This window comes from Falco rusticolus, chromosome 1, assembly GCF_015220075.1.
Source record: "Falco rusticolus isolate bFalRus1 chromosome 1, bFalRus1.pri, whole genome shotgun sequence".
NCBI lineage: Eukaryota > Metazoa > Chordata > Aves > Falconiformes > Falconidae > Falco > Falco rusticolus.
This window is the reverse complement of record NC_051187.1, coordinates 56,772,529-56,799,249: the sequence shown is the minus strand read 5'-3', so window position 1 is coordinate 56,799,249 and position 26,721 is coordinate 56,772,529. Positions and strand designations below refer to the sequence as shown.

The 26,721-nt window shown below is 38.2% G+C and overlaps 1 protein-coding gene across 1 annotated transcript; it reads left to right on the top strand.

Moving 5' to 3' along the window:
- On the top strand, positions 1 to 26,721 carry SLC39A8 (solute carrier family 39 member 8). Its single transcript, XM_037380155.1, has 8 exons — positions 1 to 299; positions 7,267 to 7,435; positions 12,569 to 12,738; positions 13,269 to 13,391; positions 15,741 to 15,908; positions 21,942 to 22,149; positions 22,666 to 22,850; positions 25,447 to 26,721. Exons 1-8 carry the CDS (start codon positions 114 to 116, stop codon positions 25,591 to 25,593), a joined length of 1,356 nt encoding a protein of 451 aa, XP_037236052.1. The 5' UTR covers positions 1 to 113; the 3' UTR covers positions 25,594 to 26,721.

Sequence of the window (26,721 nt, the reverse complement as noted above, 5' to 3'; positions counted from 1 at the left end):
GGAGGGGCCGAGGCGGCGGGCGCCGCTCCTCCCGCCCCGCAGAGGCGGTGGCAGTACGGAGGGGCCGCGCCGTGCAGCGTGCTCAGCGACACTCGCGTCCCGCGGGGCTGGAGATGCTCCCAGGCGCGGCGGCGGCGCGGAGCGCCCCGGTCACGGCGACCTTCGCCGACGATGTGCTGCGCGTCTTCGGGGCCAACCACAGCCTGTCGGCCGGGCAGCTCTCGGCGCTGCTGCACCAGCTGGGCGCCGCGCCGGCCCTGGGTGCGGTGCTGCCGCTGGCCCACCTGCACCACAACCAGGTACCGCGGTGGCGGCGGGAGCAGGGTGTGTCCGGGTGCTGCTGCTGCCGTTCCGCGCCGGCGGTGAGGGCTGGGCTGGAGGCGCACGTCCAGGAACGAGGGTGCCGAGCTGGGTGGGCAGCTGCCCGGTTTCTTAGATGTCGTCGTGTTTCCTCACGTTGAAGCGGGGAGGGAGCAAAGGGCTCCTGCGGCGCTGGGGCCGGGTTTCGAGCGGAGGTGCCGGTCCACCAGGAGAGCGGCAGGGGAGAAACTGCCACCCATCAGTGAGCTGCTGCCTGCCGTGATGTGGGGCTGCCCGTGGGGTTAGCTCTACCTCTTCCTTGCTCAGCTCTTAAACTGGCAGTTTTCCTGGGTAAATAACATCTGGGCAACAGCAAGAAATGTATGAGAATCAGTTAGTGTTTCCCTCTGAGAGTTGTATAAACAAATCTTCAGGACTTGTTAAAATGCAGTTGTCATGCGATAGCATAAACTTGATTATGGGCAGTCTACTTGTATAAAGAAACTTTTTCAGAAAGTTTCATCTGAGTTTCCAGAGTCCTCTTTATGTAGTAAGGATATATCAAGCTGTAGCCCTATATATAGTACCAAATTTACTTACTTAGTCAATTTGCAGCTTACTAAGTTGCAAAGTGTACACCCATCAATCAACTAAACACTCTTCAAAGTGATGTTTAATTTACTGACTAAATAAAATTGGAATTTTACTTTTCATGAAAATATTTTACTTGGTTTAGTGTCTCCATACAAAACATGGACCTCATTGCTACTTTAAAAGTCTATTTAATTTCATGTCTCTGTAGTGTCGTAGACTTAGTTTGTCTCCTTGAAGGGGAATCATAAGGCTGTTTGAGGCTTCCTTATGCTTAGGAATCAGGGACACGAAGTTAGTCATGAAAATGAAAGGAAAGCAGGGCTGACTGTTCGCTCTGGTTTGGTTCCACTCCCTAAGAAATGGGGGAGGCATGGCTTTTGGGACCTTGAGAATTTTTTTTTACATTTGGAGTAGTAGCTCTCTTGCTTGCTCTGTGAAGGAGGCAAACCTTGGAAAAACTCCCGTTGTTTTAGATGGAGTGCAATTCTGATGTCTTTACTCTTGTGAGAGGTTTAATTGGGAGTTCATGCCACTGAAATCAATGTAGTATTCTGTATACGCATGGCAATATATGCCAGAGTAGCTGTTCCCAAATCTCACAAATGGAACACTGTTCCAACACAGTGTATTAAAAACATAAATACTCCCAACTACACATGCTAAATACAAGTTTGCAGTGTTGAATATGGCTATGAAAAGGTGCTTTCTTTAAAAAGGCACAGAAATTAGTAGATTCTTTAGTCCTTCAGGTTTTCTCTCTGCAAAAGCACGTAGCCCTCGTACACAGGCTTTGGCACAGGCTACAGAAGAAAAAAAGTAGTAATGCTTTTTCTTATTACTGTAGATGCATGTGCCTCATAAGTCATTTGAAGTTTAACTGAAGTTTTTTTACAGGCCTGTTCTAGTTGCATCTATTTTGAATAGTATCTAGGATACCATACTGAAATGTGTATATTTTTTTGCTGAGTTACTTGTGTTCTGTCTTAAAATTGGCCTTACAGCTGCTCCATGAGCTAGTACCATTTAAGCAAGTGCATTTTACCTCCTGGCTTTTGATCCCTCATAGATGTTTGGTTTATCAGTGATTTCAGGCAGGTGGTACCTGCAAATGCATACTCATACCAAGTACATTCCGTGTGATCATTTTCAAACACTGTGACTCTTTGTGCTTACAAGTTAATAATTTAGAGTACCTACTGGTTATGACAGAAGACATGGAGCGGCTGAATCTAACAGTGTGTTGGAAGGCATCAGAGGTGTAAGCTCTACTGCTTTGCTACAGAGGAAAGTAAATAACTCTGGAGAGTGAGTCAGGGCTTTCTCAAGTAGGCTGAATCCATTCAGGCTGCATAAATATCTGCCTGTAGGAGGAACCAAGGTTATCTTAGACTTTCAGTTCTTAACTTCAGTGCCCAGAGCTAGTGGGATGATTCCCAGGCCTTTCTTCCAATCTAGATAACAGGCCTCTGCTCTATCAGAGTCGCTCATCCAAGCCTGAAGTAATTTTTAGTGGAGAGCTGATCTGTAAGGGACAGGTGATATAGCACTTCAAAAACTGGCAGGAAGGAACAGTCTCTTAGTTTTATCCCAGTATTAGTGTTTAGTTTTAATGTTTCATTCATAACAGTTTTGGTAAGCCTGTTAATCTCACAAGAGAAGATCTACCAGAACCTGATCCATTTGCTCAAAGATTGAAAGTGTCTGAATATGTAAGCCAGAAGATGGATGCTTGATTTCTATTTTCTTTTGATACCAGGTTGACTTGAAAAGATAATGGAGAAGAAAAAAATATTTGATTTATTGATGATGGTGTTTGAACGTATACTCATGTAGGCATTTATGGTGACTTATGTCCTATGATGTCTATGAAGATGCTAATTTTTTTCCTGTGAAAGACAAAAAAGTAAAATTTTTTGGGTACTGTTTTGGAATTTTTGATTGAACTGTCTCAAATTCCTTATGCTCTTTTTTTGCTTTCATCATGCACTTCTGTAATTCTCTTTATTCTATGTTTATATTTTCTTGGCTCTTCAATTTTTCCGTATCACCTTATAAGCTAAGACTTCCTGTCAGAGAAATCAGGGTAACCAAGCAAACTCAAATACTGGTCACTGCTTTTTTTTCACATTTTACTGTGGAATTCCAACATATTTTAGTGCTACTATTAGGAGAAAAATTAGCAATTTCAGTATAATAGATGATGGCATGTTTACTCACTCTGTATTTTACATTATTAGCAAGATGTAAAAACATGAAACTATGCTTGGTCTGCTGTTGTTGGATTCATTGTAGTATGATAGCCAAACACATGTGTGCTGAAGGACTATATGACATGCTCAAAAGTTTTTGTAAAAAAATACCTGGAAGGAAAATGGGCATTAGAAAGAAAGCTTGTTAACGTCATCTTTATATTGTGCTTTGACATAATCAGTAGGTGTTAAAATCATGCTCCAGTTTCCTTCTTTGACTTTTCTAAATCTGTATTTATGCCAGTCTAGATGTTATGCTGCCCGAATACTGTGTCTTTTTAATTTTTGAACAAAACTTTTGGACAAAATGAAATTAAAATCTTTATTAATATTAATGATCAGATATAATTAATTTTCACCTCAAGATGAGTCAAAACCAATAACTTAAGTGTTTCAGGTAAACTAGTACCAGGCTAGTAACTGCTTTTCTTTTCTTTTTCTGGTAGTATTTCGGTAGTTAACAACTTGTGCTTTCTCAAAGAAGCGGGAATAGTCGGACAGTGTGTGGCTTATGGTCTTGATCCAACACCATGATCTGATATTGTCTGGCCAGTGAGAAGACAAATAGCCTTAGTTGTTGTACCCTCTAAGTGTTTTATTTCTACAATATCTTCAGCAAATTTTAGCATTCATGGACAGTTTTCAGCTGCCTTGAACACATTGGGGTGCGTGTGTAATCCCTCAAGCACACAAGTGCATTCAAGCGGCTTCATCTGGTTTGACTTTTTCTCATGGAGTGCTGCCTATTGAAGGCATGGTTGTCTCCTGTCTCCTAGCATCCAGTTTTTACCTGTGCAAAGTGACAAAAAGGTGTCACCACATCAGCATTAGATTCTTTAAATTGTTACAGGTAAGTTGTGGAAGGCATAGTCATATGTCCCTTTTTTGCCTTATCCAGACTCAGGCTAAGTAAAAGAAAAAATAACAACCAACAAACCCAAACTGGTCAGATAGGTATTCACTGCATTCTGTCTTTGCTGTGGGTACTGTGTGACCCACGGCTCAGCCTGGTGTGGGCTAGGCAGTATGTAATCTGGCAACATTGAGAAACTGCCATCCAGGTTGCTGTTCGGTGTCTTAGTACTTTGCATGTTGAGTGCTACAGATAAAACAAAGGTGGAACAGAGATAAGAACATGGCAGAAGATCAGAAAAGGGACTGAAACACTTATGAAATGGTTGGCACTCTAGCATTTTTTGTTAATTTTCCAGTTAGAGGTCTTTTCTGCATTATTTCTGTCTGAGGAATTGTGACATCCTTTCCTCCAAAGGATGTGGTGAGTTGGCATCTGCTTTTCATTTATAAAGATACTGGCATAAAGAGGTTCTAGATAGTTGGGCATCACTTCACTTACCATCTTAAAAAAAATTAAATCTTGTATTAGTCAATCATTTTGGGGAGAGCCTTACCAGTGGAAAAGTAAACATCTCTTTAAATAACAGAGTTGATGGTTTAAATTTTTTTTTTAAGTCTGATTACTTTGTAGTTGTGTAAATTCTCATGATTTAAGTCCTCCACAATTTTGATAAAACCATTTTTTAAAATGATTTTTTAACAATTCAGGGACATGATCAGTCCTATCTTTTTTTGCAGTTGTATATTAAACACTGGGTGACAGTCATGTTACAAGCAGTCCCCTCACCTAATCACTATGACAAGGCTTACTGAACAGCACGGGACAATCGTGACAATATAGTTGGTGAGCAAGGACATCATTCTCAGTCCCCTGTTCCATGAGGCTAAATTTCCTTTTTGCTGAGATGGTCTGTCAGTCTTGCAAAATAAATAGCTTACGTTTTTACAGCAGTGTGGCTGTCTTAACATATTTATCTTCCAAAGATAATGCAGAGTTTTGCAGTGTGCAAACATGAGTTGCTCCAATCCAAGGCTTCTAATAGATTGAATCTCTTAATTAATCCTTTAATTGTGCCAATGAACTCATGCAAGCTTGCTTTTTAGCTCTTGGATGTATGTAGGAGTTTACTGAGAGTATGAGGTGACTTAAAACAATGAATCATTTATAGGAATCATTATCCTCTGGGTTTGTCCCTGATCAAAATAATAATAGTAATTAAATAAAATGCTGTTTCTCTTCTTCACATAAAAGAACTCTTGTCTGATGGTATTTCTCACTTGTTTGTATGTAGCTGAAATTACAAGTCTCAACGTTTACTAATTCGTGCTGTCTCTGATTTATTTTCTCTCCATAATCTGTTTTTCTACTGAGAACATGGCTCCTACTGGCGCTTTTTTTTTTTTTTTTTTTTTTTTGTAAGGGCTTTTCACTGTAGACTTCCAGAAATGGCTCTATAAGCAAGTAGTACAAGAAGCACTATATAGGAACTGTTCCTGTAGACCACAGCTATCCTCTCTTTGTTTCATGCTGGACATATTAGCCATGTATTTTGCATTATTTCATAATGCAGAGTTACCAGTAGAATGATTAGGCATGTAACCAGTATAGAAAGCTCCAGAGTTTATGTGTTGGGCTGTTTAGACTCTATCTTCAGTGATGATTTCTCTGTGCACTACTTCCACTGAGATTAAATGGAGCAACATGCTTTAAAACAAAAATACATTTTCTTTTATCAAGCTATATTTATTTTATATGTGATACTTCGACATGAGCATTGACATTGTAAGATGAAAGTATATGCACATTGCTCGTACACATTTGAGTCTTAAAGGTCTCATGGCCTTAACACAGTTTATACTTATGTTTAAGTTCAAGCATGTACTTGAGTGCTCTGTTGGACTGCATCGTTAAAGAGGAAGGACAGAACCATCCTGGATGTAATTTAGCTGAAGTGACTTGAATTGGCCTGCATCTTCTCTTCCTCCAAGCTAAATCAGAAATAGACACATTCAAATGATGTGTGCATGCCTTTCACCTTTTGGACAGTATTAGAAAAATACAAACAGAAGCAGCTCTTCTGAAGTAAATTACTTGCTTTGGCTTATATCTAGAAGGAATTTACTTTATCAATAATAATCTTGAATTATTGGAGAAGTGCTGTGGAATCTGAAGGCTAGCAAAACTGAAAAGAGCAGTGAGTGAACGTTCGTTTTAAATTTGCTAAGACTTCCAGTGCTCTACTTTTGCAACCAAACTGAGATTTGCTACAGGGACAAGTATGCTCTAACTTGATGTTTTATATAAAAGGAAAACGTTTGACTTTTTTTTTTTTTTTTTTTTTTTTTTTTTTTTTTGTCTTCAAACTCGACCTTGGTACATGTGTTTTGTACAGCAATAAACCAAATTGCTTTTTATTAAACTCAAAAAAGAACACTCCTTATTGATCATTGTAGGAAATACTGAATGTGAATAAATGAAAAGGTGGAAGAGTAGTATATAACATTTTCATGTAAAGATAACCAATTTTTCTGTAATGTATATTTTAAGATTTTTCATGGTGTTTGCCTTTTATCTTTGTGGTTGAAAATAACAAACAGAGCAACTGGCCCTGCCTTTGGCCTGGTTTAGCACTAAGTACGTTTATCCTTGATCCATTAGATACTGTTACGTCCTGAGGACAAGTGAAGATCCCAAGTAAGAGTTTATTTCATTGGGTTACAGAATGGTTCTGCAAAACAACGTTTGCTGTTAACAATGATTGCTATAAAATTAATCTAAAATGTTGAGTGCTGCTAACATTTAGATCATTTTTAAACAGCTAATCTGGGGAGATAGGTGAGAAGCATTGTTGTAAAGTAAAGTGGTCACTTAAACAAGTGGTCACTGAGTAACCAATCACTTTCTGCCATACTCTCACTGAGATTTTAACTGTATCTAGTCTGCTCGTAAACTTAATTATTTGGTAATTACATGAGATTTTAATTACTTTGAAGCTATTTTTCCAAATATATTGTAAGGTTTAACTGTCCTGGTTCATAGGAAATAAGGTTTGAAAAGGTCTTTTGAGATCATGTTACATTTATTAGTGATTTCTTACTTAAAATACTTCGATCACTTCTGCCTCACATTAAGCAATCTTACAAACACTGCGTACACTTCCTTGAAAATGCATTACAGTATTTTCATGTTGTAATTCTTGGATTTCTCAGTGCATGACTTATTTTTTGATTTGAAGTATTAAGTTGACAGAATCCCTTTTTGTTCCAGTGTTTGACTAGTGAGGAAATTTTTTCTTTGCATGGAATACCGAACAACAGCCACGTGTCAAATTCAAGCTTCTCTACAGTATGTCCTGCTGTTTTGCAACAGCTAATTTTTCACCCGTGTGATCATCAGGAAGACTTCGTGGATACATCTAAACCACGTTCTTTACAAGGTTAGTTAATATTTATTGCATTAATACTGTGACTGCAGTGGAATTTTCTTAGGTGAGTAGTAAGCATTTTTCTATACACAACAGGAACATCTTTTTTAGGAGGATATAGTTGTAAAGTGGGAACATAAAATTGAAATGCAGTTTCAGCTCAGTGGACTAGCTAAATAAATATCCTATCTCTTGACAGTGATTATTAAAAATGTTTTAGAGAAAGATGAAAGAACCAAGTAGCTAGTTATGGAATAACCGGCCCATTAAAGGAAGAAACTTTCTGACCTGTTTTATTTGGATAATGATTTGTGCCTTGAAGCGTAAAGACTCTTGCTAATAGCTGGTCAGTAGGAGAAAAGATGGGCGTAGAGAAAGGAAATTTGTGCCCATGATTTGCAGTGGCAAATCAGGGTTAGTGGGATGTGCATGTATCAAGGCAACTCAAGGTAAAGTTACTAGGGGGACTGCATTTGAGTGGAATTATTTGCAGGTGGGAGTCATGACATTAGGGGAGCCAGTGACTGTTTTACTGAAGAAAACTACTCATATTCTTTCCAAACTCCAACTCCTGCTTTCATGTCACCTTTATGTGCTGCGCCCTCCACGTGTAATACCATCACTTGGCTGAGTAGCCTTAATCTTCCTTCCTCCTGTTTTTCTCCCTATTTCTGTATTTATTATGCACAGAACTATACAGTGCAGTAAAAAATGTGGGACAGGGAAGATTCAGCTGGTTAATGAAGTTGCTTGTTGCGCTGATAAAGATTAAATAGGTAGTAGCCTATTTTTTTGACTCAGTATTCCAAATAAATTTATTGTTCCAAGGGAACCAGCTGAATTAAAGTTAAAAGTTAGGATGCTCAATAAGCAGGTGCCTAATGGCAGTATTTATGAGCAGAGATAGAGCAATATTTTTCATAAATTTTGAAATTCTAGTATTAATAACATTCTGATTAATAGAAGTGTTGGTTGGTATTTATAAAGAATTATAGATCATTCCTAAAAAATAGCTGTGTCAGTGAATAATCAGAATTATATTTGATTAATCACTGAAACCATGGCATCAGTTTACCATGGTTATTCTAGATGGCTTATACCACAGAAAGGCACATATTGTCAAGAAGTCCATAATACGTGCACTGGAGAGTAGGATTTCTCTCTCTTTTTTTTTTTTATTTTTATTTTTTTGTTTTGTTTTGTTGTGGGGCAGTTTAAGTAGGTTGTACATGGAAAGCTTGACCTATAGTTAACTTCCTAAGCTGTTTTAGACCATCCCTCTTGTTTTTCTTTTATCCTGCCAGCTCAGAAACAATGTCCAGTAGCCAGATAAGCAAGGCAGCCTTCTCCCTGCCCCTCCCTTGGCTGTAGCACAAGAAATCTGCAAGACCCATGGTTAGGGTGTTTTAAACCCACAAGTATGTGAGGCTGTGACACATTGGTATCGATTTTGAAGGGAGATTCACAGTAAGGCCCAGTGCCAAATGCAGGTGTTGATTTATGCATACCTCCAGCCCGTTACAAAATGAATCTGTATTGTGGCAGCATTGAGACCAGCTGATTTCAATTACTACCCATGAAGCAAAATCCTCTATGCATGTATTCCAGCTGTGCTTATCTGAGTTTTCTGCCCAGGGACTCCCACATGCTTAACAATATTCTGTCTTCCAAAATACAAATGGACAAGACATACAGAACAAATTAGTACAATAAACTTTACAGGACAGCTACTTGCAATAAAAAAAAAAGTGCTGCTGAAGCACAGTAGAAGTTAACAGGCAGCATGTAGCATGTTTTTTTCCTTGTGATTTGTATAACTTCATACCTAACCTAGCTGACCTTAGTGGCCTGCTCATGTTGTTCCTTTTCTTGCTTCTCTGAAAGATAATAGGGAGGTGTATAGAGCTGCATGAAACAGCTGGAAATGCCCAGCGGCATTCCTTCTGTCCAAGGTAAACAGGTTTTGTGCTGTTTGCTTGGCTTCTTTAGAGAGGTATTCGTACCCTTATTTCCTCTTCATCCCAGGACACAACTAAGGAAGAGCCTGAGCCTGCCTCAGGAAGGTCCAGAGCAATTGTCCCTACTTCTTACAAGGAACAGTGATGAGCAGTGGTGTTCTTAAGGAGGATATATTACTTGCACTCCTGCCATTTTTTGTTTTTTGTTTCTTGTGGCTTTGGGTGTCTTGACTGTCTCTTTGTTGGGGCTAGAGTTCTAGAGACAGAAGGAATAATGGTAGTTGGCAAAAGCTGACCATGCCACCATTCTCAGGGGAAGAGAGTGTGTGTCCTAAGCAGACTGTTCTGCTCTGATACGTAAAGTCAGACTAGCCGGCTTACTAGCCAGCATGGACTCATGGAAAGCTTGGTGTGGATAGAGTCCTAGTAAATAAAACTGATTTTAAGACAGGATTGCATAGGTGATATTGTGAAATACAATCCATAATGCAGGAAATTTGGCAACATTGGTTGCCTTGGAATTTTATCACTTACCCCCTCCTCCCATTTGTGGTATTTTTCTTGAAGTACCCGTTCCTGTAATTGTGTAATTATGGGGTAATATTTTTTTTTTCCTTTCCAATTACACTTCAGGTCTTCCTGAACTCAAAGAAAAGCTTGCCAGAAGACCCAGGAGCACCTTCCTGGAGAATGCATAAAAAAGATCTTAGATTTATTGAATATCTTTAAAAATTTAATTAGCTTAAACTAGTCTCCATATTACTGAGGCTCATTGTAGGATCTGTGGAATGCCTAGGATGGATAATACTTAATGCATTCATGAATTGTCTGAGATTATTTGATTGCTTAATTTAATTCTTACTTTTTCTCCCAATTTGGGTGAGTAAATCAGAAACAAAATATCAATATGTAAAATCCCAAGTTCTTTGACCCATCCAGATCTAGGACGGAATTTTAAAAGTAAAACCACATCTATCTTCTGGTACCTCTAATCTCTGGTAAATCAGGAAGAAGAAAGGCTTTTCCAGTGGTTCAGAATATTTCCCTACTTGTGAGTCCAGGTCATTTAGTGTGTTATGAGACATCTCCCGTTGCTTTAAGCATACAAAATGGTTGTATTATTTGTAACACGTACTTCAGGTTGAGTGTCCCGGTATGTTTTGCTGTTCTGAACAACGAGTACCAGCATGAAAGTTAGACCATTTGTTAGTGAAGCATATGGTATTGGGAGAACTTCTCTCACAATTCAGCAAGAACATGTTTTTCTGTGCTTGGTTTTAAGCTCCATTCTTCTATCATTTTTGTCATCCACTAACCTACACACATAATTTGTAGGTTTATCCTCTTTGTCTTGTGTTGTAAAAAGTAATTAGTACTAGCTTTTTTTATTGTAATTTTTGAAACTTGTTCTAATTTCCTGTGTTAGGTGAAGTTGGGCAAGTACACTAGATGCTTCATATCTGATAAATGGGGGGTTTATTTTGTTAACTCAGTTTAAAATACACATTATGCACATTTGCACAGGATTGTGTAGGAGCTTTCTGTATACTCGAACTGAGAGACTTGTGCTTCTGTAGTAATCCCAAACTGTAAACGATGGTTTGTGACTCACGATGGCATTGGAAGCCCATTTGTTTATTATAGATTTGATTTCAAAAACATATTTACAAACTGAAATGTCATATATTAATGGAAATTAATCTTCTGTGTAGCTTAGTGAATCTACCCATATCTAGTTTTGTGTTCCCCCCTCCAAATGACAAATGAGTGCCCTAATTGACATTGATTTACTTTCTGCAAATGCTTTAAATGTTTCTAATGCCTTCTGGTTTTGACATAATATAAAATTAATTACATATAAAAATTGTGACACTGTGCAAACAAGGCAGAGCCATCCTAGTTGCAGGTGAGGAATCTGGCTTAGTGTGTTTGCTGGTTGTGTTGCAAGAAAGTTAGGCTGTAGATCATAATCTGATCTGTTAGTTTCTGCTATGCAGAAAGGAATTTATGGTAACTTCTCTGCATATGTATTGTAAAGCATATAATGATGTAACTTCCTGGATTATACCAATCTGTTGTTGGTATAATCAACAACATTGTGTTGTCTTTGATTGTTATTTAGACAAACCCACTGTCTATGTGGATAACTTGGTGGTTTGGTGGCATCACTTGAGGCAGTGTTGTAGACTAGTCAGTGCAACTTTTAAAGCTTTTTTCTCTGTACTCACAGGGGCTTGAGATATCATTGGGAAAAACGGTAGTCATGCACAGAGACACAACTTTGTGATACATGTGAACAGCAACAGCAACCACCTGGCTCTGCTCTCCACCCCCCCCCCCACCCCCCCCGAACCTGTAATTCAGACTCCAGAATAATTATGGTATGGCTTTGTACAAGTCCTGGTGTCTGAACTCTGAAAATCTGAGACTATGCTTATGATGAAGGAAACTAAATTGGTGAACCCTGGTGCCTTTGCCACTTCTTAGGAAAGGTTTTCCCTATTGTATACCTAAACCACATGTCCATCTTCTTGAACCTAGGACCTCTTTTTTTATATGCTTTAATTTCTGTATTATAATTGTCTCTACTATCAGCTGTCTGCTACCTCACCTGTTTAAGAAGCAGTGATGAGCAGCATTTCCAGCCAGCTACTTTGAATTAGAGGAGGAGGAGGATTGTTAAGAACAGAAAGTTACCATCTCAGGATGATTTGAAGGAGTTATCCTTCATCAGAAAGTATTTTTGGATCTAGTACAGCTAAGACAGTAGACTTTCTGTGTTGGAGTTCCTTAGGAGTAAATGATAATTGGATCTAACCATGGTACTAGTAAGTTTTGTCTTATGTCTGTGCTATAGCTACTTTGACTGTTGGCTTCAGCTTTAATTTTTACTCTTCACTGACTGTAGAGAGTCCTGATTTATACTAGAAGCAGATAGGCTATCCCAGATATTACACTATCACAGTTTCCATTTTTAATATGGTAGTCCCAGGCAATGTTTCCAGATATTTCCTTTCTGCAAGTATGCATCTTAAGTATCTATGCATGTTAAGATTTTTATTTTTGTGAAGTGTAATTTCAACAAGGGGAACCACTCTCTTTCCCAATTCCATAGTAGAAAAATCACAAACAGCCTGAAGTGGGTGTTATACTAAAATATTTTGTATTTCTGCTTGTTTATCCACAGTTTGGGGATTTGGGTTCCTGGCTGTGACTATCATTAACTTGGCATCACTTCTGGGATTGGTTTTAACTCCCCTCTTAAAGAAGTCATATTTTCCCAAGGTTTTAACCTACTTTGTGGGTTTGGCCATTGGCACTCTTTTTTCTAATGCAGTTTTCCAGCTCATTCCAGAGGTAAGCAAAGGCAATCATTATTTGGTTTGCATACTCGTTTCTAAAGTGTATTAATTTTAGAAGCATGCTTCAGTGGGTTCTATGTGTGGGCTGCAATCTGCAAAGAGTTGTGGGTGGGCTTCAGCATCATTAGCTACTATCTCTATAGCAGAGCCATCGGGATATTGTCTTGTAGTGCCATGGGAAGGACCAAAGGCTATTCTGCCTCTAGACAGAAAGAGAAATGTATTGAACAAAATTCTAGTTACCATTAATGGCCTACAGGTTAGACCCTCCTTGTCTTGTACTTTACTACTACATATTCCGCATATAAAGTTCTACTAAATTAAAACACTGTTAACGTTTAATCCCAAGTTAAAAAAAATAAAAAGATCAGGTATTTCATAATTTCAACTTCATGAAAACTCATGGTTGGTAGACAGGTAAGTATGTATATTAGAGTATCTGTGTGTGGGGTTGTATTTGATTGTTGTTCTGGAAATGTGCTAAGATTGCAGACTAATTTGCATTGCTTTTTTCTTCACTGTTAGGCATTTGGGTTTGACCCTAAAGTAGACAACTATGTTGAGAAAGCAGTTGCTGTGTTTGGTGGATTCTATATTCTCTTCTTTGTGGAAAGGATTCTTAAAGTGATATTGAAGATCTATAACCAGGTAATGAAACATATCACTAACTGAATGAACCTTGCCTTAAAGTACCTGTTATATTTTATGAGTGAGTTGGTAAGTTAATAAAATGTGGCTTTTTTCCATTTTATCTGAGGAATTCAGCCTTACTGCGTGTTCTTATATATCTGTTTAAAATCCATATGGATAGTGGAAGCAATCTCACTTTTTTAAGGGAGTTAAAAGCAGAGCTGGGAATAGAATCCAGATGTGTGTGGTCTGCTGCCACTGGAGTATACTATAGTTGCTCTCAACGGCCAAATTGTTGCCGTGCTAGCTAAATGCTTCAGAAAAAAGTGGAAATATGTAAGAGCTGGAGAGAATTGAGTCTGCCCCTGGAGCTCCCCTTTGGGAAGGAGAAATCGATGTGACATATTAAAGCACTGGAACAGGCTGCCTAGGGAGGTGGTGGAATCACCATCCCTGGAGATGTTTAAAAAACATGTAGATGCAGTACTTAGGGACATTGTTTAGTGATGGACTTGGCAGTCCTTGGTTAATGGTTGGACTTCATGATCTCAAAGGTCTTTTCCAACCTAAATGATTCTCTGATTCTATATACCTTCTTAGTTATCTATAAAGTATAACTGTGCTGACAGTGCCTGAATCTCACCTTCAGTAACTTAGCTGGTTCCCCATGCTCTGGTACACAGAGTACACTGCCTTAGTGACACTGCAGTTATCCCTACTGCACAGGGCTTTGCTTTCTACCCATATGTCAGTGTATTTGGCTTCTGTGTGCTCACAGGAGTGAGGCTGAATTTGTCTGAGAGAAGGGCGTCCCAAAATTTTTGGTCCTCTCTTCTCACATTTTGTGAAGAAAACTGTCCTGCCTTCCCATTCTTACCTCACTTATGGTCCCCCCATTCAAACTGTTGCTGATATTGAAGGTTATGAAGATCAACTGTTCCTGTTCCCTCGTTTGTACTAACTGCACCAGAAAAAAAATATATAAAAAAGTGTTGCCCTTTGTGTTTGGGAGCAGTTGACAAAGGCTTATAAGTTGTATTTGACAAGCAGTCATGAATATTTAGCAAATGTTGATCACTTATGGTCAGACGTTCTGCTTGGGAGGTTCTGTATAAAGGTATAAAAATGATAAATCCCCACATATATTCCGATTAACTAAAAGTAAGAGGTAAGTTAGGAACTTAGATACATGTGGAGTTCATTTAAACATATGAATGTTTACTGATGGTGTTGAAAGCAAGGCAGCATGGATATGAGCTGTGTGAATAGGAGCCCAAAGAGTGGTAGTGAATAGAGTTACATCGATTTGGCAGCTGGTCACAAGTGGTGTTTTCCAGGGCTCAGTACTGTGGCCAGTCCTGTTTAGTATCTTTATTGATCTGGATGGGGGGATTGAGTGTGCCCTCAGTAGTTTGCAGACAACACCGAATTGGGCAGGAGCGCTAATCTGCTTGAGGGTAGGAAGGCTCTGCAGAGGGATCTGGACAGGCTGGATTGATGGGCCGAAGCCAATTGTATGAGGTTCGATGAGAAAGTTCTGGGTCCTGCACTTGGCTCACAACAGCCCCATGGAACGGGGAGGCTTGGGGAAGAGTGGCTGAAAAGCTGCCTGGAGGTGCTGGTCAACAGCTGGCTGAACATGAGCCAGCAGTGTGCCCAGGTGGCCAAGAAGGCCAATAGCATCCTGGCTTGTATCTGAGATACTGTGGCCAGCAGGACTTGGGAAGTGAATGTCCCCCTGTACTCAGCACTGGTGAGGCTGCACCTTGAATCCCGTGTTCAGTTTTGGGCCGCTCACTGCAAGAGGGACACTGAGGTGCTGGAGTGTGCCCAGAGAAGGGCGATGCAGCTGGTGAAGGGTCTGGAGTACAGGTCTTACGAGGAGCAGCTGAGGGAACTGGGGTGGTTTAGCCTGGAGAAAAGGAGGCTCAGGGGAGACCTTCCCACTCTGTACAACTACCTGAAAGGAGGTTGTAGCGAGGTGTGTGTCAGTCTCTTCTCCCAGGTAGCAAGCAATAGGACAAGAGGAAATGCCTCAAGTTGTGCCAGGGGAGGTTTAGATTGGATGTTATGAAAAATTTCTTTGGGTGGTCAAGTGTTGGAACAGGCTGCCCAGGGAATTGGTAGAATCACCGTCCCTGGAAGTGTTTAAACAACATGTAGATGTGGTGCTTAGGGAAATGGTTTAGTGGTGAACTTGGCAGTCCTGGGTAGATGGTTGGACTTGATGATCTCAAAGGTCTTTTCCAACCTAAATGATTCTATGAATGTGATGCCCCCACCCTTTCTTTTTTGGTCTCTATTTTCTTATGTTTGTTATTTTGCTGTTGTTTTAATTAGCTACCTACTTATTCATTTGTCACCTAGACTGGCCATAACGACTCTGAAAATGGAGAACAGAATTATCCTCAGGATAAGCCTAACCCACCCAAACCACTGTCATCCAGCAATGGGGGGACGTGTTACGCAAATTCTGCCATCATAGAGAGCAATGGAAATCTTGGTTTTGACAGCATCAGTGTGGTCTCAGCACAGGTATGAAAATTGTGTGTATTTATTTTATCCCTGCCAAATATATGAGCATATCTGAGAGGAGAGTTAGATACTAATTTTTGTTACATTTGTCAAGTTTTTGTAAACTTATAACTTGTTTGAGACCTATGAAAAAAATGAAGGGTTTTGGGGCAAGTTTATAAAATTTGAATGATGCATTCGATTTGTGGCCAACAAAAAGAACTAATCGAGCTCAGTATTGGGGTGGGTAGGACAGACATTTATATATTTAATCAGATAATTCAGTTAATTTTGATTTTGCTGTTGTTACTGATTTGCTTGAAGAGTGATAGTATGTTGTAGTGTTCCATGTTCTGTATCGTGTTTCTGACTATGTAAAGCTGTGTGAGAACCTGATTCCTCTGAATCAATGATTAATTAAGTAAACTGGTATAGTAATTTTCATGCAATATATTGTAAGCTCTGCTTGAGCTAGACCAGTGTATTTGGATACTGTGGGAATTATGGAGGTAGTATGTTGAAACAGAAGACATTCCTCCTGGTTTAAGTGTGATTCTCTTTCAGATTTGTTCTCTATATTTCTCTGTGTTTGTTTTCATACTACAAATATGACTTTCTTCTGTCTAAGAAGAAAATGGAAGCAGGAGGAGAAAGTGGTGTGCTGCTTTACTCTTTTTCCCTGTACAGGGAGAGGCAGTACTGCCCCTTATTTAAAAAAAAATAAGACATAGAAACAATTCTCTGGTGGCTAAGGCAGATTTTTTCATAGTAGAGATTTCTGGTTTACCACCCGTGTTCTTTAGCCAGTAAGTTGTTTGTGTGGAGCAATGAGGAACAGAAAAGGAAGCCAGAGGCAGGCCCTAGCAGCTGGGAGAGAATCTGAAAGTACAGTATTGACCCTGCAGACTCACAAGACATTCGATGCACACAGTTTAAATACCAAAATTGTACTTGTCCTTACTGTAGAAATGTCATGAAGTGTGGTGGATACTGGGCATTTTACAATCTAGGAGAAACATGCTTAATGTTTAAAAATGCTTGGACAACAAGAAGAAATTAGTATATTTAAACTGTATTTTGAGATTTATAAAACAAATCAAAGAACCCTCCATTCTCTGCGGAGACAGTCATCTCAGTATGGGTGGTGTTTTTCTGCCCTTTTTATCAGAAGTTTTATCTGGACCTATTCCATTATTACATTTTGGCTAGCCATCTGCTTGCATATAATGTAAACATAACAAAATCATACCATATATTATAACAATAAATTGTAACTGTATAGCGTTTATTTCCAGCAATTAGTTTAGATGCAGTGCTTGTGATCATGAAGTATTGTAGGTCACCCCAAGATCCTTTGAGGAATGCTCATACATCTCCTCTTACATGCAATCTTAACTTCAAGAACTTAAAATTTCACAGAAGTTGTTCTCTACTTACTGTTCTTACGAAAATTCATGCTTTCCATTCTTTCTTGCTCTCCATTTCTCCAAATCCAGGAAAAGAATATATTGTATTAAAACCTCCGGAAAGTAACCAGGTAAAATTAACTCTGGAGCCAAGGCCGGCTGCAAGGAAATCTCAGTGGCAGATAGTCTGCTGCTGATATTGGAGGTAGCAGACAAAACCCCATCATTACTCTTTTTCTCCAGCAGGCAGGTTCAAAGGGGCTGGCTGGGTAGCCTTTCAGGGTCATTAGCAGGCAGGGAGGGGCCAATGTGGCTGAGGGGTTTTGGGGCAGCTGGGGTAGTACCACGAGGGGTAGCTATGGGTTCAACTTTACAGGCGTTTGGTATTTATGAAGGAACAATTTGGCATAAGCCAACACTTAACTAATAGAATTCTGATGTGTCATTGTAATCTGAAAGTTAAGAGAGGGCAAACAGCGTAGCCAGATATCATCACGTAGGCTTTAAGGAGGGAGTTTGAAGTCCAGTTGTGCCAAAGTGAGGTAGCTGTTTTCAGCCATGGGGATTTGGCCATATTCGTTTTTTTAATACCAGAACACACTGACTGCCAAAGTAAATCTAAATGTTTAATTAGTCACATACTTTTGGATTTCACTTGCAGCAGTAATTGCAGCCTTGGAAAACTTTTGTGCTTACCCAAAATTTGTATCTACTATGCATTAAAATTATATGGCTTTAGAACAGTAACTTTGACCAAAAGTTGTTTCAGAAACTGTCGCAGCACTCTCAAAACTATCAAGCTGCAACAAGGTCTTTTATCATCTCATACCAAGATAGTCTTTATGCCAGTCCCTCTACTGCCTTCTCCTAGTCTCTCCTCATCCAGGGCTCGCATTCTCTCTCTCATACCTTACGTTTTTACCATTCATCACAACCTTTTTACAAATAAACTTTTCATACAGTCCTCTATAATTCCTCTACAAGAGACAAATTGCTGAAATGCCTTTATCCTCGGGTGCACAACGTTAGAGCTGTATAACAAAAGTTTACAGTGGCCTTTATTTATGCCCTGGAGGCAGTGTCAGGATTCTTTCTTGGTCCTGTGGGCACTTCCAGAGGATACAAAATGACATGTCTGGTTCATGTCTGTAGGAGTCAGATGCATTAAAAATAACTAGTAATCTGGTGAGACACAGTAGGATAAAATAAGTGAGTCTGTGTATAATTTCTTAAATTTGGGAACCAAAGAGTGGCCATTACTTTTAAAGAAAAAATGGTGTTCAGAAGAGCAAAAATACCAAGGATGTCTTTGGTTTACCATAAACTGCAGAGGTACAAATAATACAGAACTGTACTAATAACTAATAAAAGTCAGACCTGATAGTCCAGCTGGGTATTACAGAGCTCCTTAGCTGGCATCTTTTCTGTGACATCTGCTGAACTACCATCTCGAAGTCAGAACAGTCTAGCAGAGGCAGACATGTTTTTGCTTTGGAATCCTATGTATTTGTAGGGTAAATTTGACAGTAGCCTGCCTTATCTTAAACATTAAGAATATGCATTAGTTGTTAACCTACTTCTATCAGGCACACAATCTAGTATAAAGTTCAGCATATAAACTCAGACAAGCAATGTCATTGTACTTTACATAATTTACAGAAGTCAAGACATTATCTGAAATAGATTACAGGCAAGAATTATGATACTTCAAAGCAACATGGTAAATGGCAGATAGCTATATATATTACAGACCCTCTCAGACTGATTCCTGGATTTTAAACTACAGTTATTTCTGCATTTTGAAAGGTTGGATCAAGAAAGTGATTTTTTTAGAAGTAAATCAATATTCTCCTAAATTAATTGCAATTACTTAAAATACAACCAAACACAGATAAAACAGCCTAAACCTCAGCACATTTCCAGAATCAGTTCCATTCTTGATAAGTTTGGCAGGTAATTCTTAATATCATCTTCTTACTCAATATTCATTTTCTTCATACACACATAGAAAGTTCAGCACATATATTTGTAAATTATTTATTTCAACAAAAAAACTCTTCAGATCAGATTTTTATGGTTTTTTTTTATGTATATGCAGTGCTTTGGACTGTCATTGGAGTTCTCAGCAGTGCAACTGGTACCAGAAAATGGGTCCTTCACTTAAGTTCTGCGGCTAAGCCATTTATGCCCCTACAGCCCTTAGAAAACTGTAGGCACACACATGGTTCCCACATAAAACCAAATGTGCTTTAATGGGAACAAACATAGACAAGTATGTATATAAGTGACGTTTTTGCACACTTGTATTATTTGCTCACTGTTTTCATTATCTTTTAGGAATTTTCATCCTAATAAACTCTTTTCATAAACCCATTTAATTTATGGAGGGGCTTGGCATTTGATGTGAGAATTTTTGGTAGTAGAAAGTTTTTACAGAACAAAAACCACCACTACTTTTCTTTATCATGTGTGATAAAGTTGCTAATATACCTTGTCAAAATACATTCCCCTGAGATTATTATTGTTGCTTTATCAGAAAATATTTGCTGCTGTTGTTGGGATTTTTGCGTTTGTGTGTGGTTTCCAAAAGAACAATGTACCTTTTTAGTAGAAAAATGAATGAATTACTCAAAATGAAATTCTGTGCATTTCCTCAAACTCCCTTTCCTCAGTGAAGCTAGAAACGTGCCCCAGAAAGAAGATGTGTTTTTGGCAGAAATCAGGATGATCGACAAAACAATGCCTCCATCAGTTCTTAGGCAGCTTGGAACATGGCCACCAGGGAACAGAAAAAAACATGGGGAAACAGAACTTCAGCTCAGGGAGCTAGATGAATAGGTGGAAGAGCTTTGCTAATTTGTTTGGATTTTCTCATACTCATGTTTCTATTTACTTCCAGTTACCTAATATATGTATTTTTATGTAGCTGGCTTTGTAATATTTCTTTCTTAAAGTGATTTTGAATTTGCCTTTGTGGATTAAGAGAGGTTTATTATTCATAAGTGATCCTATTTCAGGTAGAATTAGTAGAGGTAGAAATTAATCATCCCAAAAATATGATTGGCATTGATTGTGTGTTAGATGAAATATTGAGAGGGAACCCTCCAAAACTGAAGGTAAGCGTATAGTACAAGTCTAAAACCTATGTGGGAGTTTCCCTGATGACTGAAACAATTTTTAAGTACAGTTGCACAAATACTATTTCAGGACTTCCTATGCACTGAATAGGAGGCATAAGTATGCTTTATGGCAATTGTGGCACTACTCAATCAAGGCTTTATTAGCTACAAGTTTGAAGTAGTGCAACAGGCATCTGACTCAGAAATCGCTGACCTGAACTTTTATCCTGTCCTGTCCCAAGATAACTCCTTCATACAAGTAGTCAGTAAGTGGTATGTCAGATAAGAGTCTGGTGAGCAAATAATGAGACAGACCTTACTGCTCTGGCATTAAAGATTTTGTAAGAATTTATTAACCATTATATTTCCAGGAAGTTCAAAATACAGTTGCCTGGTAGTGTTTGCATTTGATATGGCATTACCACGTCAAATATCTTAGAATAATCTGTGACCTTTTCATAAGGAGGAAGACATGTTTCTCTAAACCCTTCTTCTACAAGAGAAGAAGAGGTGTATAAATACGTCTATGGGCACACAGATGTATGTATTACTGCTTATGTATTCCAGTAAGTAAGCACTAGTTAATGCCTTACATGCAAATCCTTTTTTTTTTTTTTTTTTAGGGGGGAAATACTATAAAGCTTGCAAGTATTATATAACTGCAGTATATGCGTGTACAGAAATTATCAGAAAGGATCATCAGGAATTTTTTTAGGGGAAGTTAGTTTGTGTTCCTAGTGAAAATGTAAATTACTTTATCTGCTTCAAGTTTTTCATTATTTCATGGCACCACATGTATAGATCACTTCTACTTCTAGAAGGCATGGAGATCCTTGATGTGTATGTGCATTGCTATTTTCTATTAGCCTGTTTTCATGCTCTGAGCCTTTGACTCACACAGTCAAAATTACCCACTAGTGTTTTTATTAAACGTGAACATTGTAGAAGCTACTTTGAATAGCTGGACTTGACTGTCACTGCCCACAACTAGAAATAAAGTTTATGGAGTATCTGGCTGTGTGTCTATTCACATGTACCTTGCTGCTACTGTGGCATCTAAGTGTGTCTCTGAGAGCGTGATGTACTGGCAGTATGTAACTGGTCTGCATGTGTTTTAGGTAGGAAATACAGATGCTGTCAGTCACTGTGATCAGATCCTTCTGTCTGTGTGTGCTTAATGGAGATGGCTGAAGAGGCTGTGAGGAGCCTTGGCACTCTCTTAATCTGACAGAAACTCCAGAGAGACATTCAGACCACTATGGCCTGAACTGCTTTCTGTCTCAGCTGAAGGGCATTCAGGTAAAGCTTTGTAGTCAGAAGGGTGATTGGACCTTGTGTGTTAACATTTTGAAATAGGAAACAATTGCTTCTGCTACATATGCCTCTTCTTGGACCAAGCATTTTGGTGTCCACAGACAGTAGTGTGCTTTGTTTGATAATTGGCATTCGTTTAAAGACAGAAAGGTGATTCGTTGGCTTCTTTATTCAGTGTTTTATGTAATTGCTTTATTGTGGATTTTTTTTTCCAGGCAGAAGCCACTGAAGGCAGCTTATGCAGGTGTCTTAAGGGGCGTCCACTGTCAAAGATTGGGACCATTGCTTGGATGGTAACACTGAGTGATGCTGTACATAATTTCATAGATGGTTTGGCTATTGGTGCTTCTTTCACTTTGTCTCTGTTTCAAGGGCTTAGTACCTCCATAGCCATCTTGTGCGAAGAGTTTCCTCATGAACTGGGTAAGGGACTTCATTCAACACGTTCTATACTGTGGGAATCACTGTTGTTGGAGGTTGTGCTGGTCAAAAGTTGGCACAGATTTAAAGAAAGTTTAGACAAATGAATGGAAAAAGTACTCATAAAAAACTTCCCAAGCACCAAAATACACATCTAGCACAGGAAGTTCCCAAGTGCAGGTGGGTGGAAGTTGGGAATGTATATTAGAGAGATATTAACTGCCTTGTTTATATATGCTGTATACACTGTTATATTATCTTTTTTTTTTTTTTTAATCATTATAGGTAGTTCTAAGTTCTTGTGCTCTTAGCTCAGTTGTGCATCATCTGCTTGCTTTAGAGTACGTCAGTTACCTTAGTATTGAAGGGAAATCCCATTGTTTAATTGAATGGAAAAAAACAGCAAGGGGTTATAATCTGTATACGAATCATGTCTTTTCTTCAGACTTCCTTTGAAAACAGAAAATAATCACAATATCATTTTCTGAAGATGGTTTTCTTTTTTTTCTTTTGTTTTAGGGGATTTTGTCATCTTGCTTAACGCAGGAATGAGTGCTCGGCAGGCCCTGTTTTTCAACTTTCTGTCTGCATGTTCCTGTTACATTGGAATGGCTTTTGGTATCTTAGTAGGCAACAACTTTGCTCCTAACATCATCTTTGCTGTAGCTGGTGGAATGTTCCTGTACATCTCTCTGGCAGATATGGTGAGATAGAATTTAATATTCAGTGATTTATTCTTCTGCAAGAAAAAAAAGACTGCACTAAGTCTTTCCAGTAGAATTTTGTATTTTGTCTTCCTCATGCTAGTGTCATCTACTTATGTTAAATCATCAATTATACCTCTAATGGAGGTCCACAAATGGTTATGCTTATTTATGAAACATGAAAGCTCATAAATAGAGCTGATCAGATCATTGCTTAAAAGGAGTTTTAGAGAGAGACAAGCTTTTTTTGAATTTGAGTTAGTTTCATCAAAGATTAAGAAGTTTTTAAATACTTTGTTTCAGCATCTTAAAGTGGCAGAGTATTTTCACCTTATTTTAAAAAGGTTCATTTTTCTATTTAAACCATATTTTGAAAGAAAAGCAAAAAAAAAAGTCAACAAAAGGAAACATTTAGTTTTGAGTTGAATGAAAGGTGTGTAACTACAGTGATTAGATGAAAAATCTGACTTGAATTCTATTCTATGTTTAAATTAAACAGTGCTAGCCCCATTTTCTTGGTTCAGACTAAAACATTTGCTGAACTCTATTCAAAACGGTTTGTCTATCATTTATTTTTTTAAGCGTGCTAGAAGTTATAAGCAAAGAAATTGTGCTAAGATCCAGATCAGATTTAGATGCTGGGAAATAAAATCTGGATTCACAGGCAGTCAACAATATTCCATAATTTACTCTTATGATGATGCTTTATCTTAAGAAAGATCCTTTAATAATTTTGAGTTTTACTATGTTTAATTCAGTGTTGTGAGAACAGATTTATCTGCAAAGGTGTTTATGCCTACCACATGAGAATCCATTTGAGTGTAGAACTGGAAGACTGAGGCCTGAATTTGAAAAGATTTGAGACCCCAGTTTAGTTCTATATGCATTTAAGAAATGTTATGTAGTTATAGTGACTATTTCATTAAATACTATTACAGCTTAGGTAATAATATTATATTTAGTAAGTAATAATGTTGATGTTAAATGAATAATAGAAATAGTTTATTTTGCAAGTTTGCAGTACCTTAATTGCTAATGCTTTTCATTTAGTTTCACTTATATAATGAATATTACTGTACTGAACTATGACGTGTAAAACTCGTGACATAAATTTAGAGTAGCTCAAATTAAATTTGTTATTGAATCCATCAAAGTAGGTAACATTCTTTTCTTTGTATCTGTTGTTCTGTTCTCTCTGTTCCTCTCTCTGTATTTCCCCCTCTGCCCCCGCCCCCCAATCCCAGTCTCTCTTTTTATAGGTTTCTGGATTGTATCAATTACCTATCTGAATTTTTCTTCCCCCTGAAAAGTCTGAAATAGGGTATTCAAGTGCTCTGTACAGAGATCTGGCTTTCTGCTTTCTGTTACGATTTTCACACACTTCTGGTTTGCTTGTCCAGAAGCAGGTAGGATTAAATAGAATGTCATTCCTTCCTTCTTTCCTTTTTGCTGTGCTTTTTTCCTTCAGTATTGGCATAGTCCAACCTCTACCAGTAAGATCACTCTGTGGTGAGGCTGCGGGCATGTGACAATGTGTACAGTGATGCGCGTGCACAAATGAGCCTTGCTGTATGGCATGAAGCTGATCTGGTTTGTTGTCTTTGCCTCTTATGCAAGAGGATTACAGAGCTCTGGAATGATTTCTGGGAAGTTTGGCCAGTTCCCACTAACCTTAGTCTGTTCTTCAAGAGTTACATTACCTTCAGTGGGTGTTTTTGCCTTATCAGATCAAAGATAGATACAGCTTCTGAGTCACCCAGCCTGAAGGTTTCTAAACTAACACTGAAATACACAGTTTTCATTGCATTTTGGGTATACTACTCTCAGCACAACAGGAGAAGAGTTTAAAGCTTATTTGAGCACATTTGTCAAAATCCACTGCGGTTGACTTTATCTGCAGCAAACATACCCTGAATCACCCCATACAGGGGACTTTATCACTAGTGCTCATCTGCCATCACCTCCATTGGCTCTCAAAGTTATCTTTGTTGTGGCAGTTAAGAGCAGATCAGTTATCCATAGATGTTATGTAGCCATTAAGATGTATGTTATGTAATGAGGAATCCCTTCACTGCAATCTAATGCAATGCTGTGTTTCACAACATTCTTCTTTCTTTCTTGCTTTACCACTACCTCATCAGCCCACCAGACCTTCTATTTGTAACAGGTTTCTTATTTCTGATGAGTTGTCTCTATTTTCAGCTTCACTTTATTTGCTTATAGATAAAGCAGAAGAATCCTAATCTTCCACTTCCCTTTGTTTATACTAGTGAAGGAAGAAACACAATATGTAGCAATGGCAATTGCTCCTAGATATAGTTGGACCCTAGGAGACTGCTGGAATCAAAAAAAGGAAGTTTGCGTGAGAGAAAACCAAGTGAAATCACAGTAGAGCAGAACAAAACACCATTTCATGTTACCATCCTCAGTGAAGTGGTTTTTCAGAGTAATTAGGATGACTTATTCCTGTGACTGCCTTCACCCTTTGTTAGTTGTAATACTCAGTCCGAAGTAGCAATATAATTTTCTTAATGCCTCGAGTTATGCATACTACCACAAGATGGCAATATTTACCTAAAAATATCCCTTTTTTCAGTTCCCAGAGATGAATGATATGCTGCGAGAGAAAGTGACAGGAAGAAAGATGGATCTCACATTCTTCCTTATTCAGAATGCTGGTTTACTAACAGGGTTTACGGCTATACTGATGATTACCTTGTATGCAGGAAATATTCAGCTGTGAAAATGGAATTGGTATTGAAGGCATCAAGTAAATTACAAATGGAAGACACTTGAAATCCATAAAGGAACATTCATTTAATCTACTTGGTTTTGAAATGAAGTCCCATCCTGTCCCCCTTGCTCCAATTACAGGAAATTCTTTAGAACTTGCAGTCAATCCAAATAGTAGGAGCTGTCAACTTCTGTACTATGCCAAAGAACTGATTCTGATTTTTTAATTTCTACTTACAAGTATCAGACATATCTGAACTGACATAGAGAAAGGATATTACTTGGCCAGTAGAATTATGCAGTACGTACAACTACATGCAACTCAGGACCAAATGAAAGCTGAGGTCTTTCAAGGAAGATGCTCATTTAAAAGAAAATAATGGAGTCTCATATCCTTTTTTTACTGTGATAAAGGCAAAAAGTTTCAAAACAAGTTAGTTTTCATGACTTTCTTTTTGTAGGATTTGTTTGTATAACATCCTTTTCCCTTCCCCCCCCCCCCCAAAAAAAAAAAAAAAATCAAACTATTTCAGAGTAGGTACTAATGAAGCTAAGATTTTTAATAACTAATTAACACTGGAAGGAAAGATACCAGTTACTGCTTTTGATCTTTTCTAAGTGCACTAGGGAATTGTTGATTTATGTTGAGAACCACTTTTTTTAATTAGAGGGATCCTGTGTTAAATTTATGACAATTTATCAACTCCATAATATTTCAGAAACATTGAGTATTTTAAACATGTTCAAGCATTTTGTATTTTATGAAAAGAATAATGTTTTACATTTAAGTTCCACAAATATACCTTTAAAAATCAGTATTTTGGTTTAGAATTTTTAAAGTTTTTTTGTCAGTTTAGCAAAATGGAATTTAGAAAAAACTTGCTAAAATCAGCATTCCAGTAAGCTTTTTTGTAATTTGAATAATTTCCTTGTGTGCAGTTGGGTAAAATTAAGTGATACTGAAATACATGAACTCTTACCACAATCTGTTGCATGTGAACTTTCTAAAATCATGCTTATATGTATGAGTTCTTCTGAAATAAACAATTCAGCTACTCTGGTCTTGTAAGATGTGTGCAAGGAAATTAATAAAAAAAAAATTCCATTTCAGTCACCACTAAACTTTGAAGGAAGTGTT

What these genes read in the sequence shown, in the direction of transcription:
- SLC39A8 (XM_037380155.1), top strand. Translation starts at nt 114, where the DNA reads ATGCTCCCAGGCGCGGCGGCGGCGCGGAGCGCCCCGGTCACGGCGACC. An exon ending in TCAGTGTGGTCTCAGCACAG is followed by an intron (nt 15,909 to 21,941) that starts GTATGAAAATTG and finishes TTTTTTTTCCAG; the next exon opens with GCAGAAGCCACTGAAGGCAG. An exon ending in ACATCTCTCTGGCAGATATG is followed by an intron (nt 22,851 to 25,446) that starts GTGAGATAGAAT and finishes CCCTTTTTTCAG; the next exon opens with TTCCCAGAGATGAATGATAT.